Here is a 13,574-nt window from a genome sequence, read left to right as displayed (position 1 = left end):
TGGGACCCTCTGCGTTCCCAAAGCCCCAGAGTCAGAGCCAGAGCCATGGGAGGGCAGGGAGTCAGAAGACACGGTTTCCCCTCTGTGGCACGGAGCAAAAGCCTTCATCTAGCCACGGCACTGATGCTTGGTGCTGCACCCAGCCAAGCATTGCACCAAACCCCTCTGGCAGGGCTGGGAAATGCCTTCCCAGCCCCTGATCATTGCCCCAAGGCCAGGTCAAGCTTCAAACCACCCAGGGCCAAGCTGGCTGGGCCACCAGGGCAGAAAGGCTGCTGCCAGCCTGCACCCTGGCCCCCCTGCTCCGGCAGCACCCCGGCTGCCTGGGGAGGAGGTCCAAGCACCGGGGAGAAGGTCCGAGCACCAAGCCCAGCACACTGCAGGGAAAGCAGGGACTGAAATCAGGGAGGAACCCAGCTATGTTAAATACAAGGCAAATGCTCTCCTGGGACCTTACACCAGAGCACGCTCCAGGCAAGGAGAGCATCATGTCCAAGGCGGGGTCCAGGCAGGACACTCTCAGCCAGAGGTGAAAACATCTTCCCAAATTGGGCCATATTCTCCCCGAAAGGGAGAAATCCCCCCGGGATGCAGGAAGCAGGCCTGCTGCAGGGGACAGACCAGCCCCATACCCCAAAGCGGTGAGGATGGGGGGGCCTGACCCCCTCGGCCACCCCTTCTCCCCACCTCTGGGCGATGCTGCTGCAGACGGCGAGCTGAAAAGGGGGTTCTCGGCAAAGGAGAGTGGCACAGGCTGTCTGTCCCCTTGCCCGGCATGCCCCCACGGCGGGTGGCTCAGTCCCAAGCCCGGATCCAGCACGGACGAGGAGTCGCCGCATCTCCCATCCCTGGCTCCACCATGCACGCCACCGCCGCGGGCTCCAGTTTCTTGGGACATGCGGTCCCCCCCGCCCCCCCAAGGAATCAAAGCATCCTACCTGCCACCCTGTGGGCCACCAGGCCCTCCAGATTCAAGGGCTCTTCTGCCGACCTCGACAGGTCTTCATAGCTCTCCGGTCCCTTGGGGGGCATCTGGGTTTGTGCTGGGACGGTGGGGGAAGGCGGGGAGGAGATGAGGAGCTGCTGAGACCCCACGGGGCTGTAGGAGGTGCTGAGTGGGAGGATGCCCATCGGTGCTCCAGCTGGGGCCTGGCTGTAGCTCCTCGGCTCCGGCACCGGTGCCTGCTGGTAGCTGTAGGGCAAATAGGTTTCCCGGTACTCGTGCACCCCATAGTCCGGCTCCCTGGGAGAACAGGCTTTGCCCCCAGGCTCGGAGACCACAGGGCTCACGGAGGTGCCGAAGGACCTTGGCTGGGCCACCTGTGGAGCCGGCCGGGCATAGAGACCAGCGATGGGCTGGGCGGAGAGGGAGGAGAGCAGGGGTCCTGCCGGCTTGTCCTGGCGGGAGGTGGCGGGCACGCTCTGTGACTTGTGGACGGTGGGTGCGAGGTCCAGCATGAGGACATCGAGGGCTTCGATGGACTGCTCGATCTCCCGGCGGGAAGGCGCCCGGGGGAATTCAGGCATGCTGTGGCTGTGTGGGGGCACTGGCTGCAGCGGGCTGGGCTGGGGGCTGCAGCTGGAGATGCTGGGGCTGTGGCTCTCCATGCCACCCTCCTGCAGCCGGGAAGGCGGCCGGCTCCCTCCTTGCTGCTGCCAGGAATTCAAGCCCCTCTGCACGGCCTCCCGGCTGCTGGTGCTGCGAGTCGGGGCTTGGGGCAGCGCCGGGGTCGTGTCGTACTTGGCTGTGTCCACCGCCGGGAAGGACCGGGAGCGGTAGGTGCCGGGGGGGTCGTAGCCATACAGGTAGGGCTGGGAGCTGGGCAGCGGCTGGGGCTGGAGCCAGCCCGGTGCGTGGGAGCCCGGCGGGCGCTGCGGATAGCCGGCCAGATGGTCCTGAGTGGATGCTGAAGGCCGCAAGGAAGGCAGTGGGTCACGGAGGTGGTGGCCCATCAGGGCGTTCTGGTTGTTGTAGGGGTAGCCGCCGTTGGAGAGCGGCTCACCATCGTACAGCCCCTCCTTCAGTAGCTTCTCAGCTCCGTTGCAGCTTGAGGGGCCGTTGGGCAGGGAGGAGAGGCTGCCCACCCGGGGTGCCTCCTGGTAGCCGGCCTCGCTAGCGGTGGTGGTGCCATCCAAGGAGGAGAGTGTGCCCAGGCTTCCCACGCTGTGCCCATCCTGGTTGGGCAGCTCGTCATCCAAGATATCCGTCTCCCGCTCCGCCACCAGCGCCGCGGCGTTCCCGTTGACGTGCACCTGAGCCGGCACCACGTGGCGGCCTGGCATGGCGGGTAGGCGCGCCGGTATGGGGCCGGGCACGTGGTTGTGCATGGGCGGCGCCCTTTCCAAGCCGAAGCCAACGAGGAGACGATCCAGCTCCCGCTTCTCCTCGGGGCTCAGCACCGCCTGGCCACTGGGCGCCCCGGGCACCCCCGGTTCATCGGTCCGGTCGGTCTTGGTGGAGGCGGTGGAGTTGCCCGAGTCACTGCTCACCGAGAGCGTGTGCTCAACGTGGTTGGGTGCTGCCGAGAGCGGGAGGCGAGCGGCGTTGACGGCGCCGGTGCTGCCGTGGAGGGAGTCTTTCTTCTTCACTTTAGCGTAGAGGCTCCCATCCAGGGGCCCTTGCGTGTGCCCAACCTCTGCAAGGGGAGAAATGAACACGAGACCCCAGATCAATTGCTGGCTCTCTGCACGGAGCTAATGGGTCCCATTAGCCGGTGGTTTCGATCTCTTCCGTGCCGCCGGAACGCTTAATGACCAGCATCGCCGTCTCCTCGGCACCCTCCGCAATCCCAGGGGCGCCACCATGCAGAGACACTGGAGCCAGACCTCCCCCCATCCCCATGCCCCTACGGTCCCCGCTCCGCATGCCGTCCTGCCCTGCCCTGCAAGCACTGCCTGCTCCGCTGGGTTTCACCAAATATCCCCCCCGTTCCCAGTTCCAGACATTGTTCCTGGCAACTCCCCTCCATGGCTGGCGAGGGCTGGGGCTGCCCACACAGTCGGCCATCGCCGCTCCACAAGGCTCAGCTGGCCCCAAAGGGCCACGCGGCAGTGGGGAGGCGAACGGGGCGGGTGGGGGAGATGCACCACTGGCCATAGGAGGATGGGCGGAGGCGGTCAGGATCTCAGGATCTGGCCTCATAGCTCTGCATGTCTCCAGCTGGATGGATGTACTCAGCCCACGGGTGAAGGACAGATGAACCACAGACCCACCTTCCCTCTCCCTGCCCACTCTCCTCCCAGATGATGCACGGATCCAGCCAGCCGCCCATCCTTGACATTTTCTTCCCTGGCTACAGACAGGCTCCCACCCTTTCTGTCCTTCCCCTTCCCTCTCTCAGGCCGGGTGGAGCTGCCCCAGACCTATCCTTGCAGCCGGATGCTGCCCCAAAGCTCCCACACAGGCAGCGCCTCTGCCCAACCCCAAACATGCAGCATCTCCTCTCCGGAGAGGCACTGACCACCCCAGCACTGTGATTCCAGGCTGATGCAAGCAGCCAGCTCCACTCAACAGTCCCAAAAGGCCAGGATGCAGCCAGGGCATGGCAGCATCACCACCAGCAACCCTGCACCCCAGCTCAGAGCCCCCCAGCTCCCACCACCCCTGGCAGTCCCAACACCACAACCAGCTGTGCCCTTTAAATCTTTCCAAACGGGACAGCCAGATTTTGGGGGCACAGAGGGACCCTGGCCACCAAGAGAGCAATGGGGACAGCCCCCAAGCTGTGTGTCCCCCCCCACCGGACCGTGCACAGCACCGGCTAGGCTGCAGACTCCTGCTTTTCCAGCTCCCCACTGAGGTTTCCTGGAAGGGCCCGCGAGCAGTGTTAAACACTTTCTTTTGGAGGAAAAAATGACTCTTCCCTGGCGGGGGGCCAGGCGGCTGACTCAGGGACGGAAGACGGCCCTAACGCGATAGTGTGAAATCAGAGCGCTCCTATCTGCGAGCAAAACACTTCCGAAAGCCAGCCCTGAGCCGGGACGGCTTAACCAGTCCCACATCACTGCACCCGTGCCCCAGGTAGCTCCTGCACCACCAAATCCCCTCGCCATAAAGCAGAGAGGGGCAATAACACCCAGCACGAGTCCTACCAAGTCAGGGCCCGCTCCTAGCTGCTGATTTTCCACTCCCAAATCCCTGCAAGAAGCATCCCAAGGAGGCAGCCAAGCCCCAAAGCCCCCCATTGGCTTGAAGATGCCCCAGAACCGCACAGCAAGCTCCTCTCTGGGTATTTGGTACAGGAAAGGATGAGGATGGGGGTCCACAATTTCTCCTTGAGACTCAGAGCTCCTTCATCCAGCCGGTGCAGCCAGGAATCGGCAGCGTTTGACTCCGCAACACTTCCCGTACGGGGGAAAAGGGGGAGAGAGGGAGGGAATCCCTTCCCATGGAAGAAGAAAGGAAAAAGCAGCATGTCCAGGGGCAGCGCCAATGCCGGAGAGGCTAAGACATCGCCTGGAGCTGGGGAAAAGGCCCAGCCCTCCTGTCTGATGGCAGCGATGGGTGCTGACCGGTCCCGGGAAACAGGGCAAGAGCCAGGGTGGGGGCTGGGATAAATAGGGCAGAGGAATAGAAAGGAAAGGGGAATAAATAAATATAAATGAAAGCACGTGGCGCCAAGGGAGAAAATAGATGGGAAAGGCTTTAATTAGACTGTGGGCTGGGCACCACCCCACGACTGGGAGAAATGTCTCGAAGCAGGATCAGGATGGGGCACGACGTGGTTCACAGCAGAGCCAGAAAGCCCCAAGCGCCCTGTCCCACCTTCCCCGGACCCTCCGGCCAGGCAGGGACATGGGGAATCTGGTGGCCCCCGCCCCAAGAGTGGTACCAGGGTAGCAAGCAAGGAAGGGGCTGTGACACCTCCGCCATCAGCTGAGCCCTCGTCCCACAGCTGCTCTGCCCGACACCTGACTGCCCACCCTGTCCTCGACCCCACACACTCCTTGGGCTCTGATGCCAAGAGCCAAATCCTGCTATTTCCCAACACTCCCAGGCCCCCTCCACCACCCCTGGGCCACGCTATAACTTATATGACTGTCTATTGCTTGTCACCTGAGAATTTGGATAAAATCCCCCAAAAAAGACCAAGGGAAGGAGGGACAGGCTGCCTTAGCTAAAGCAGCCATTCCCAAAGCAGCAGGCTCCCAGGCCCCTGTTTGCTAAGTGTTTGCAGCTCCCAGCAAGGTCAGATTTTGTCCCTGAAGGTCAGGGCAGCTCCAGTCTGGCAGGCTGTGCCATCCCAGCATGGGTTTGTTTTGCCCAGGGCTCAGCCCCCAACACAGCTCTGCTCCGGCTCTATCTGCTCCAGCTGTAGAGAGGCGGCTGGAGGAAGCGCTGAGCCCAGCCTGGTCCTACCCCCGCTGCCAGGCTCGCTGCCCTGGCAGGGCAACACTTTGCCCTCTCCCTCCCCAGCACCCTGCAGCTATGCCTGGGAGAAAAACTGGTCCAGGGCACGTGTGACAATGGGAAGGGGGAGGGGGTGTCAGCTCACATCCCCAAAATCCCAGCCATCCACCTCACGCCCAGTGGGGTGCACCATACAGCATCGGGCACCACCACGGAATCCTGGCTGGGGCTCTGCACCAGTGCAGAGGATAAGGATGGGGCACCACTGTGTCTCCCCTGGTCCTGCCCCCAGCAGCATCCCACCTGCTGCCTCCACTCCCCACCACCCAGAGCCCTGGTCCCAGGGCATCTCTGGAGCATCAGCCAGCAGGGAAGATCCTGGGGTCCTGGGACCCTTTGTAGGAGGAAGGATGCGGACTGAGTCCCATGGGGAAGAGCTCAGCCCCCCAGCTCAGGTTTCATCCCATACCCAGATATGATGGCAAGAAGTAACCCCAACCCGTGAGCCGTGGGTCACCACGACCATGAATTCCCCACCCACCAGCAGCCCTTTCCCCCATCCCATCCAGCTCAAAGAAAAGCAAAGTCAGGACTTACCAAAGGGGACGGGGAAGAAAAGATCCCAGGCGAAGAGAAGGAGCGGGCAGCAAAATCCCTTTCCTTCGCCCCTTCCAGCACCAGAGCCTTCCAGGGGAACCTGGTGCGGTGGCAGCTCGAACGGCGTCCGCGGCCGGCTCCGTGTGTCCGTCCAGGACAGGAGCTGACAGCCTGGAGCTGGCTTTGGTTGGCGTTTGTCCCTTTGGCTTTGCTTTCCCTCTCGCAGAGGGAGCTATTCCCTCCCCAGCGCCGTGTCCCGCGGGGCCAGCGAGAGGGGCACCCCGACGGCAGCGGGGGGCCGGAGGCGCTCAGGTACGGGGTACCCCAGGACACGGGGTGCCGGAGGGGAGGATGGAGGAGACGAAGGCGGCAGGGGCAGGAGAGGGGCTGGAGGCGAGGAGGTGCGGTCGTGCTCCCCGGGACGAGCGGGAGGGGAAGGGGAGAGGCGCGGGGAAGGCGGCTGGGGCCGACCAAGCCGAAGCCCCAGCCCGGGTTAACCCCAGCAACGTGCGGGGAGGGCGAGAGCCACCACGGAGGGAGGACAGCCGGACAGACAGTTCCTAGCTATGAATATTAACTACTTCCTCCACAGGCAGGGCTGCGCCGCGTTAACTGTTTCCTAGGCACGACAGACAGACGGACGGACCCCGCTGGACAGCCTATCCACCCCGCTCCGGGTGCTGAGCATCACCCCACTGGGTGACACCCCCCGAGGCTGGAGACCCCCAGCCCTGCCCGGGTCCTGTGGGCACGTCACACCTGTCCCCAAAAAGCAGTGACACATTCGAGTTGGGGATGTCCTTTCAGGCCACATGTGATGCTGTAACCCAGCCGGGTCTGCAAACCCAAATGTCTTGCTGGACACTCGACTTTCTCCGTCTTAAATAAATACGCAGCCAAAGAGGAGTGGAAACCCGCCATGGCTGAGCCACCAACCCCGCCAGCACCAAACCCGACCTGTTCTCAACAACCCCCCTTCCCTGCCCCACCAGCACCATGGCACGGCATGGACACGCCAGCACTGGTTTCGGGATGGCACGTGCCACCCTGTCCCATGGCAGGAGGCACGGCACAGATCCCGTCCACCCCAGAGCTGCCTGTAACCACGCTACTCCATCCCAGGCAAAATCCGTGCTGGGATGGTGCTGACAATTTGCTGGTCCAGGTAACGGCAAGCCCCCCCCATGTCTGGGCCCCTGCTTGAACCCGTGCTCAAGCTTCCACTCCTTCATTGATCCAACACACTCAGCAAAATGCAAGGCTCCCTCCACTCTAATCCCCCAAATCATGCATTTCCCACACCCCCGTGGATGACGGCAGGGGATGAGAGCAGCGTTTCCAGACGGCCCCCTGACTCACAGCCCTGTTTGCTCCCAGATAGTGGCACACGCCAAGTCAGCATCCTCCCAAAACCTCCAAGGTTTGCTTGCTTCTCTGCCTTTTTATTTTTTGCCCTGGGACAGCCCCAGCCCCACGCACAGGCATTCCAGCAGCCTTTGACTTCAAGGAAGGTTTAAAGGGGGAAGAGAAGGGGCTGAGCTTCCACCAGCCTGTCCCTCTCTCCCTGCATCCCAGCCCTGCCTGGTTCCCAGTCCCAGTGGGACCAAACCCCATCACTCCCCCACATCACAACCCCAAATACCAGGTCAGAGGATAGACCCTGCCCTGGGAGCAGCCACGCTCCAGCCGAAATGTCTAGCCAAGCCTGTAGATACTCTAGCATTTCTCCCATGGGGAATAACCAGAAGCAAGGGGGAGACACTCTCCGTGGATCCCCATCCAGCCCAGACAGGTCCCTGCTGCCCCCCAAAACACCCGCCCCGCCAAGCCCTTACCTTGCTGCGGCCGGAGCAGAGAGCAGCAGAGAGGGGCGGGATGGGGAGGGGGAAGCGGATTCCTTCAGCTTTAGTCAGCTGGCAAAGGCGAGAGGAGAGCCAGCGGCTCCCCTCCCCGCCGAGCCCGGCCAGAGGACGGATCCAGCCGCGGGGGGAGAGCAGGATCCAGCCGCGGGGGGAGAGCAGCAGCCCGCCGGCAGCTCTGGCGATGGATTTAACAGCTCTGGCCTGGCCCATTTGGCTCTCCACATCTGCACAGCCTGGCTTGCCCTCCTGGGCAGCCTCAGCCCCAGATAAGTGGGGCAGGATTTGACCCCACTAGGGAAGATGTACCCCACAAGATGCTTACCCTCCTGGGGGACCAACGGATGACAGCGACCACATCTAGGGGCTTGCTGCCCCACGGAAAGGTGCAGGATCAGCATCCAGCTCGATTTGGCGGCCCCTGGGACTCCCCAACCTTTGCCACGTGGGGCTCGGGCTCTGCTGTGACCTCCCATCCCCAGAGGGGTGGGATGCTCATCCTGCTCCCCACCCCGGCCAGCCCTGTCCTGAGTGTAGAGCTGAGCTGCAGGGGAGCCCCGCGCCAGAACCATGACTCAGGTGGGGATTTAGCAAGTCTCCTGCAGATGTTGGATTTGGCCAGGCCCTGGCCACCCCCCTTCCAGCTCCGGTAAAAAGGGGGGGCGGGCAGGGCAAGCCCACGGTGGGGACAGGGATGGTACAGAGGTGGGAGGAGGGGGTGGGGGGTGGATGCTGGGTGCGGCAGAACCAGCCAGGGTGGGTCCAAGGGCCGGTCTTTACAGGGAGCTTCTGGGTCAGGGACATGCGCCTGGCCCTTCTGCATTGTCTCACACTGCCCCAGGATGGCAGAGCCTGGTTTCCCCCCACTACAGTCACACATCCTGGGGACAACCCCTCCGCCAGCTCCGTGCCAGCCCCAGCACCCTGTTCTCCATCAGCATTGGTTTTCTCAGCAAAACCAAACCAGGCCATAGATGTTCCCCAACCAGATTTGCCCACCTGCCTCTGCAGTACCCCAAAAATTTCCCTGCGCCAATCCTCCAATCAGCTGCAAACCCAGCAGCGCTGCATCCAGCCTCAGGTCTCCTCCTGCCTCCCTGGAGCCAGCCTGGCCCCCCGAGGAGAGCCACCACGGTGCTGGCAAAGCATCCTTCATCCACCCTGGATAAAGGACTTCTGAATCCCAAAAATAGCCAAAGGAAGAAGCACCCTATGACCACCCTTCAGCCTCCAAACACCCTCTCAGCCAACTGATGGCTATGGGGACTGCAGCAGGTACCCGCCACGCAGCCAGCACTGACCCCAAAGCCCCTTTGAGGAGGAGGAAGGCAGGCAGGCAGGCAGAGCCGCTTGCCTCCCCCATGCCGCACAGGGACAGATGACGGGCAGTGGCACAGGGCTGTGGGGGTATCCCAGCGCACCCCACTCTCGCTAAGGACCACGGGGCAGCCCAAGCCCGGCGGACAGCAGGGACTCTGCCTGGGTAAGGCGGGAGGGTGAGCTCGCTGGCGGGGCCAGCCTGTGCCATGGGAGTGGTACGCAGAGCAGCCCCTGCCTGCTGGACCCAGCTGGCCAGAGAGCAAGATGTTGGGGTTCAGATCCCCCTCTCATGCCCCCTGCCCTGGGGGAGCTTTGTCAGCCAGCAATCCTGCTGCAATTCAGTTTCCCCTTCCCCAAGTCCCCGCAGATAAGCGGAGGCAAGGGGAACACCACAACAGGCACCATCCCCAGCCATCCACCTGCCCCTCCAGCTTCGGGGTCCCATAGGATCATCCCACCCTGTCAGGCACCCCCCCAGCCCATATGGGTGCCCCACACTGAGACAAAGCTGCCAGAGAAAGGGCATCCACTTTCACTGAGAGTGGCTGTGGCCGACAGAGACGCGGTGCGGGGGGGACCCACCGTTTGGCAGGCGATCCCAATCCCGTCGGCCTGGGCTGCGGCGCCGGTCTGCAGGGAGCCTTCGCCGAGCAGCAGGGTCGGGCAGTGGCAGGGACGAGGAGCAGCGGCTGATCCCAGCCTGGCGTGGGTACTGGTGCCAGCCTCACCCCCCCCTCCACCCCCGGCTGCCACTTGCTCACGCCTGGTGGTGCCAAAAATGTGGCGTGCAATTCCCTGACCAAATAAGGCGAGAAAAACCATAAACAGGGACCCCCCTCGCACAGCTGGGCACTGGGGTCCCCATCCCAGTCTCGGATGGGTTGGAGAAGAGGGAAAGTCCTGGCAGAGAGGGAGGAAGACGGGAGCCCCCCGAGCCCACGCTGGCTCTCCCTGCCTCTGTTCAAAGTGCCCCGTGGGGTGAGTGGGGGGAGACCCCCTACAGATGGGCTGTCTCGCAGCTGCCTGCGCTGGCACGGGTCAGAGGGCAGTCTCCTGCCTGTGGCTTCGCCCTCCGGCAGTCCTGGCTCATCCCCAAACTGGGGCAGCATTTGCAGATCCAAAGTGCCCTTATTCCCCATCGCCACCCTCCCCACGGGGAGGACAGCCCAGTTGGCACATGGAGGGACTTCCGCAGCCCTGACACCCACCAAGACCCTCAGGAGGGGACAGAGAGAAGCCCTGGGGTACCTCTGCAGCCCTGTGAGGGGCTGGGAGTGCAGCAGCTCTGCCCCAGGGGCCTGAGGCAAACACACATGCACCGAGGCGCTTGGGTCTCTGCAGGCAGGAGGGGGCTGCCAGCCAGTCCTGCCAGCTCGGGGCAGGGGTACAGCCATGGTCTGAGCTCGCAGCGGGGACACACATCCCCTCCCCTCAGGGCCAGACCCACGGCTATCCAGCTCCCTGCCGCATAGCTGAGCCCACACGTCATGAGTTGCCTGTTTACTTCCCTGTGCCAAGGCAGGTGTCTCTGCCAGCTCCGCGCAGCCACCCCAGCTCTGGCCCCATATCCGCACCATGGGCAGAGACCCCCTCACCCACCCCAGGCACCCAGAGCCCCTACCCTCCCCAGTGAGCCCGGCCGCCCACAGCTCCCACTCGGAGCAGCCGGTGACCTTCAGGGACATCAGGGCCCGCAGCTGTCCCCGCTCCTGGGACGCCTGTCGGACAGGGCCAGGAAAGCTCAGGCATCTGCTCGGCCACAGGTGGCCTCGCCGCCGGGACAGAGGCCCACCACCCTTCAACATACAAGTACCGTCTGTTCCTGCCAAGCAGGCGAGGGCAGCCCACTTGCTGCATCCAAATGGGTGCTCAAGGGGCTTTTTGCAGCTCCGAGCGATGGTGCAGACTCTCCAGGGCCAGTGAGGCATCCTCATCTCCCGGGGGAAACTGAGGCACAGCTACGTCCCGCCATGCTTGCACCGTGAGAAAGGAGCTGGGAGACCTAAAGGTCCCCCTGTTAGGTACCATTCCTGACAGACTCAGGGTTTGGGTTTCCCAAAGCTCTGGGGCATAAACTGGGGTTGGACCCTGCTCCGTGCAAACAGGGCTTTGAGAGCAAAAGCACTGAAAAAAGAGCCTGAGCTCCCTGGCACTGTGGCAAGAGGGGAAGTGCACAAGATCTTCTGCCACCCCATGGCCACGATCCTCCCAGCAGCGGCTGCCTGCCCCCAGCTCTGCTGCCCACCAGCATCCCCTTCCCTGAGGTGGGAGGGATTCCCATGGGGACACTTTCGCCACCGACCGCCCCGTGAGCCCTAACCTTTCTCCAGGTGCTTGCCGGGCAGGGACGGCTCAGCCCAGGTGCCCTCTGTACTGTCCTCACGCTGGATGTTGAAGTTCTCGTAGGAGTCCCACCGGATGAGCGGGTCAGACGTGTTGTAGTCCACGGAAACGCTGGGCCCATTCTCCAGGTGCTCCATGCCTGGGAAGAGGCAGGAAGTCAGTCAGGGTGATGATGGAGCCAGGACGGGTGGGACAGGGGGAGGAGATGGAGAGAAGGTGGGCAGGAATCATAGGGTGAGGCAGGAGGGTCATGTAGGAACAGGGGCACCGAGAGATATGGATGGGCATGGGATCTACATCAAGACCCACAAACAAGGTGTACAAGGCTGGCTGGAGCTTTTGGGATTGCCTAGGGACAGGCAGACGGACTGAGATTGAGCGTGTCTAGGACTGGACTTTTTGGGCACGGGGTCCTCCGTTCCCAAGCATCCCCTCCCTCTCTCCCAGGCCAGCAAGTGCTGCAGAGAGCGGTCTCCTGGGGAAGAGAGTGAGGGCAACAGGGCACCCATGGGTGCTCCTAGATCAGCATCGCTGCCTGGACCCCTCATCCCACCCTGGTGACACAGGGACTGCAAACGGGGCAGGGGGAGGTTGCAAGGGAGGCAGCAGGGAATAGAGCTGGGGAGCAGGAAAGGAGCCAGCATCCAGCTCCAAACCCCCGTGGCAGTGAGCCAGCCATACCTTGGATCTTCTCAGGGCCATAGGAGAACACGAACTCCACCTTCCCGTACTCAGGGAAGCGGTCATCTGGCAGGGAGAGAGCAGAGCAGAGGGACCATCTCAATCCATCCCTTCAACAGCACCTGGACAACCACCCCAAACATGCCCACAGGCCAGCTCAAGGCCAGGAGCTGGTAGGGGATATCCCGGCACAGGGCAGCACATCTCAGCCCCCAAAACAACCCTGAGGCAGCCGCTCCACCTCGGTACCGATTTTGGCAATAAAGGGGATGACGCTGCCACCGGTACCTGAGAACCCTGCGGTTGGAGCAGGGTGCCCTGCTTCATCAGGGGCAGATTTCGAGTGGGTGCCCAGATGTCCCCGCGACGGGAGCAGCATTAGAGGGGCGGGTGGAGGAGGGAGTTCGGAGGGGGGAGGTGCCGGGGCAGTTACCTCTGAAGGCCTCGTCCAGGTCCTCCTTGCCAAAGACAACATCAAGGTCATGCACGGCGCACGTGTGGAACTGCACGCGGAAAATCACGTCACGGGTTGGGCTGCGAAACTTCTTGTGGTAACATTTCAGCTGTGGAGAGGAGTGGGCCATCAGGATGAGCCCTTGGAGCTGGGCAAGGGGGAACCGGGTGTCCTGAGGCACGAGGACCACCCATCCCCCAGCTGCTCCCTGGGGGGGGGGCTAAGCCAAGGCTCCTTACCAAGATATCACCCTTGAGGAGCAAGCCGGGCTCAATGGTGATGCAGATGCCTGTCTGGCTGTCTCCTTGCACGTTGCTGCAGAGAGGGACAGTGGGAAGACGTGAGCTGTGGTGCAGAGCCCTCCCAGAGCTCCTAGTGCCACCTCAACCAGCCCCTTCCACCCAAAACCCAGCCAGGAAAGGTGCAAAGCACAGAGCTGGCCCTCTCGGTGACAGAGGAGGGTCCCATCCCCCACCCCAAGGGGTACCCGTTCCCAGGGGGAAGAGGTCAGGAAGGGGAAACTGAGGCACAGCTCAGTGAGGGTGCTAAAAATCCTAGGTGGGAGGGTTTAACCTGGGTCTGAGTGCTGAGGCTGGGCTATCAGACCCAGGACGCGGAGGGAGACCTCTCGGGGAAGGCTCCCCTCCTTGCCGCAGTTTCCCGGTTGGAAGCTCTCCCCTCGCCAGGGCGACGAGGGGCTGCCTCCGGGCGGTGGCGTCGGCAGTGGGGGACGAGGGAAGAAGGGAGTTGGATTTCACAGGCAAGATAAACCTGGAGTTTATTACCGGCATCCCATAAACAGTCTATTAAAAGCTGAAAGGCGAGGCTGGGATGGCAGTAAATCTCAGCTAACAGGGACGCCCGGCTGCAGGGAAGGGAGATCCTCGTTCAGGGGGGTTAGATGGGAATAACCCCGAGGTGAGAGGCTGTGCTCCCTCCAGTAAGGCCAGGAGCCAGGGGTCCCAGGCTG

General features: G+C 62.9%; 1 protein-coding gene across 12 annotated transcripts in view; it reads right to left on the bottom strand.

Moving 5' to 3' along the window:
- TNS1 (tensin 1) overlaps positions 1-13,574 on the bottom strand; it is a 63,807-nt gene that overhangs the window by 24,695 nt on the left and 25,538 nt on the right. For 11 of the 12 annotated variants that reach the window (XM_030017652.2, XM_030017653.2, XM_030017655.2 and 8 more), the window contains 5 exons: positions 12,844-12,919; positions 12,584-12,713; positions 12,151-12,216; positions 11,447-11,608; positions 939-2,636 (listed from right to left, as the gene is read on the bottom strand). In XM_030017652.2, coding sequence (XP_029873512.1) covers positions 939-2,636; positions 11,447-11,608; positions 12,151-12,216; positions 12,584-12,713; positions 12,844-12,919 — 2,132 coding nt within the window. The remainder of the gene's footprint in view (positions 1-938; positions 2,637-11,446; positions 11,609-12,150; positions 12,217-12,583; positions 12,714-12,843; positions 12,920-13,574) is intronic. The other variant, XM_030017664.2, reaches the window with a different exon arrangement.

This window comes from Aquila chrysaetos, chromosome 6, assembly GCF_900496995.4.
Source record: "Aquila chrysaetos chrysaetos chromosome 6, bAquChr1.4, whole genome shotgun sequence".
Lineage (NCBI taxonomy): Eukaryota > Metazoa > Chordata > Aves > Accipitriformes > Accipitridae > Aquila > Aquila chrysaetos.
Note: the sequence above shows the minus strand (reverse complement) of the source record. Positions and strands in the feature narration are given on the sequence as shown.